The 3970-nt window shown below is 53.9% G+C and overlaps 1 protein-coding gene across 1 annotated transcript in view; it reads right to left on the reverse strand.

Moving 5' to 3' along the window:
* Window positions 1-3970, reverse strand: part of TNRC18 (trinucleotide repeat containing 18) — a 109093-nt gene that overhangs the window by 7223 nt on the left and 97900 nt on the right. Inside the window, exons 27-29 of the mRNA XM_027770010.1 lie at window positions 1576-1692; window positions 650-814; window positions 1-164 (exon numbers count right to left, since the gene is read on the reverse strand). Of these exons, the coding sequence (XP_027625811.1) occupies window positions 1-164; window positions 650-814; window positions 1576-1692 (446 nt within the window). The remainder of the gene's footprint in view (window positions 165-649; window positions 815-1575; window positions 1693-3970) is intronic.

A 3970-nucleotide genomic window follows, 5' to 3' on the forward strand; every position in this document is an offset into this window, starting at 1 on the left:
GCTGGGCTGGGGGGGTGCTGGGCGAGCCTTGGGGGCTTTGGCCCGCTTGTCCACAGGTTCTGGGGGGTTCTTCTTGGAACTCGGGGTACTGATCGGTTCCAGGGCCGAGGGGGTACTGGGGACCTCGTCTGTCGAACCCCCCTCCTCCAGAACCGCAGCTCTGTCTAGAAAAGAAAAAAACAGAAGTGAAAAGGTTGCTGCCAGTCTGGGGAGGGGACTTGCTGGTAGGAGAGGGGCCAGGCCCCCAAGTCAGAAAGCCCTGGTTTCACTCCTCGCTCTGCTGATGCCCAAGCAGGGGCCCAGGCATGGCACCTCTCCAGGCCTCAGGAGGACAATCACTCCACACTCTGTGGGTCCCAAAGCAGGCCCTGCAGCAGCCTCTGCTTTTAGCCTGGAGCACTTTTCCCTGGGTTCCAGAGTGATGCACACTGGGGAAGCCAAAGCTCTGCCCCACAAATCCTCTGGCCCCTCTTGGCCTGTTTCCCAGTCTGCAAACTGGTCAGAACTGCCCTCTGTGCAGATTTCCTGCAGAGACACGACCAGGCCACTGGAGCAGGCCCCACCCTCACTTTCTGACTCCTAGATAGCCCTGGCCCTGCCCCGCGGCCCCCCGCCGGAACCTGGCTGGGCAGAGCCAAGGCCAACATACCACCCTTGGCCTTGGTGCTGGGTTTCCGCCCACGCCCTCGGGCCTTGGCTCCTGGCTCCTCGGACCCTGCTGTGCCCCCCTCTTTGCCTTCCCCAGTGTCTTTGCTGGTCTTCCGGCTGCGGCGCTTGGCACTTGGCACCAGAAGGGCAGGGGATGGCTCGGCACCTGCAGGGGCAGAGTGGAACGTGACTCAGGCTGGGTCTCTGCTCTCGGAGCCTCCAGATGTTATTTGTCATGGAGAACAGGGATGAGAGGAAGCAGACAGCACCATGTGCCCAATCCCAGCAGGCTCCCCCCAGTGGGCGCCACAGTCCCCAGGAGAGACCTCGCCTGTGGGGAGCACCTCAGAGGTGCCTCCAGGAGCTCCTCGAATGAACCAAAGCAGTTTGTGGAACTGTGAGGGGCCGAGCAAAGGCGAGCAGCTAGGCCTCCTCCCTGCCTACCCTTTGTGGTTTCAATGACCTATTAGGAAATGTTTAAAACCCCTGATGTCATCAACCCAAGAAGTCAGAGTCAGGTCCACATCCTGCTCCTGTCTCCTACTAGTGACGGGACCCGGGGAAGTCATGAACCTTTCTGAACCCCAGTTTCATAACAGTGCAGTCAAAGGGATGGGAGCACCAGAACAAGAGGCTGTGGCAAGGGCCCGAGGCGACCATGGCCCTGCAGAGCCTGGGACTCTCCGTAAGGACTCCTGGTCATCCCTCCAGGGCCGGGGCCACAAGAAACAGAGCCTGGGGGCCCTGAGAGCTCCTCTCCGGCCTCACGGTGGGACCCCCCACCCGGGTTGCTAAACGGCAGAGGCTCAAAGGGTAGCTGGGATCTGGGCAATGAGGAGTCTGTGCAGTCGGTGGGAGAGGGCCCAGGTGGGCAGCAACCCCCAGCCAGGGCAGCAAGAATCTCAGCGTCATGTGCTCATCACTCACACTGGATCTTATAGTCAGGAGGCAGCAGACGGATGTGGGAGAGCGGGATCCGTCCCGTGTCTCCGTCATCAAACTCCACGGTGATCAGGTCCCCATCGTCCTCCAGGTCCAGCAGCCCTGTTGGAGCGGGGCAGGTCAGGAAAGGCCCTTGGACCTCCAGCTCCCGGCTGAGGCACGAGGGCAAACAGGTGTCAGAAACTGGCCCCTGTGCAGCCCTGATCTTGAAGCCACAGTCACGGGTGTGTTGGTGGAGGGTACACGGCAGTGCCGGATGTGGGTCAGAGCCGAGCAGCTCTGGGCAGGAGTACTGGCTCTCCCACTTCTAGCTGGGTGCTGCCCTGGAGTTCAGCTGCACCTGTACCCGCTCACTCCCAAGACCCTCCCGAAACAGTGGCAGCAAGGCCATCAGTTGTGAAGGACAGAGAAGGGGAGGGCAGCAGGCGAGTGGTGGTGACATCTTGAAGGATGACACGGGGTGACTGGGCCAGAACTGACTTTGGTCCCAGCTTTGCTGTCCCTGGAAGGAGGCGACGCCAATGATAAGGAAGATGGTTTTCACAAAAGACCCCTACCAAGGCTCAGGCCCAACAGGCACCAAGCACCTCCCTGTAAGGCTTACCCCTAGAGAGAGGTCCTGATGGAAGATAATGGGTACAGAGAATGAGGGGACCCCCAGGCCTCCTCCCAGACACCACATGCTAAATCTGTATCCCAGTGGACGCACGCCCTGGGAAATCTGACCAGCTGAAGAGGAAAGGCCTACATGTGGTGGAGTTTGGGGTCCCCTAACTAAACTTCCCATACACCCACTGTCACGAGGCTTCGCGCATGCACAGAGCTTCCAACTGGCTTGAAAATGTCTCCCTTCACTAGGGTCACCAGAGATATAACTCTAACGAAAGAAAAATTACAGAACTAACACACAGAGAAGAGGGAGCTCAGGAGAGAAAAAAAGGAACTAAGAAAAAAATATATACCCTGAGAAACTTCAACAAAAGATAATGTGTTGATAAAACAAGATTTTTAAAAACAGGGATATTAAGAGAATAAGAAAGGACTCTTGGGGGTTTTTTAAATGATGGCAGAAATTTTAAAAATTCAAGAGAACAGAGGGGTTGGAAGATAAAGTGGAGGAAATCTCTCAGAAAGCTGAACAAAAAGACAAAGAAATTTACCATCGGGCCCAGCCATGGCGCTGCATGCTGCTAAGACAATGAGCTCTGCAGGCTGGAACCACAGGGGAGGCCTGGTTTGCTTTCTAGTCCAACCTAAAGGCTGGGGTTGGTGTGTGCCTGTAATCCCAGCAGCCCAGGAGGCAGAAGCAGGAGGATCACAAGCTCAGGGCTAGCCTGGCAACAGAGAGAGACCTATCTAAAAAAGAGGTGGGGAAGGGACCAGCAGTTAGCATAATGGCTATGTCCCTGGACTCCCATTTAGTCAACCGCAGTTTGAGTCCCGGACCTGGTGGCTTAAACTCACGCCGGGCGCGTGTGCGTGCATGCGTGCCCAAGATCCCAAGAGGAGAATGGAGGAGAAGGGATTGTAGCATGGTCATCTCCCCTGGGGGGTGATTTCTTGCTTTCTATCTCTCTGTCTCTGTCTTTCTGGTGAACACATGCACCCAATAAGAGAAAACCTCTCCAAAAAAAAAAAAAAGAGCTGGGCACAGTGGCATGCACCTGCAGTCCCAGGTAGGAAACTGAGGCAGGAGAACTGGGACATAGTGAGACTGTCTTAAGAAGGAAAATAAGAAGAAAAGAAAAGAAGAGGAAAGAAATAGACAATAATAGAGGAGGGGAGATATACTATTGAGGGACACCCGATCTGTGGGCTCCAAAGAAAACAGATGAAATCAGTGAGGGAAAGTACTCAGGTACTAAGAACTTTCAGAACTAAAGGAAATCTGCTTCAAAAGCAAAGCCCTCTTTTCCCAAATACTTAGCATCATGAAGGTACACATACATACGCATATGCATAAGCCACATGATTCCATATCTAGGGATAATGCTAAAAGAGAGATGCTAAAAATTTTCAGAAAAAAACAAAAACAAAAAGAAACAGAACAGAACAGACTTCCTACAAAGACGTGGGAATTATAATGGCACAGAACTTCTCCAACCACACTGGAAACTGGCCAGAAATGGAACAATGATTTTCAAATGGTGAGCACTTACTTCCAGTCTGGAATTTATACCCAGTTCAACTATCTCTAAAGAATAAATCACAGCAGGTCCAGGGGGAGGGGTGGTAAGTTGGGCAGTGGCAGCAGGGGTGGTAAGGAAAAAAAAGAACAAGAATAAGGCTAGAAGAAAGCCAACACAGACCTCAAAGATGCCATCAGAGTACAGGGAACAGAAAGCTCCAGGAGGTCTGAATCTGAGGCAGCCTTTCCCTA

Source organism: Tupaia chinensis, unplaced genomic scaffold, assembly GCF_000334495.1.
Source record: "Tupaia chinensis unplaced genomic scaffold, TupChi_1.0 Scaffold000101_1, whole genome shotgun sequence".
In the NCBI taxonomy this organism is placed as follows: domain Eukaryota; kingdom Metazoa; phylum Chordata; class Mammalia; order Scandentia; family Tupaiidae; genus Tupaia; species Tupaia belangeri.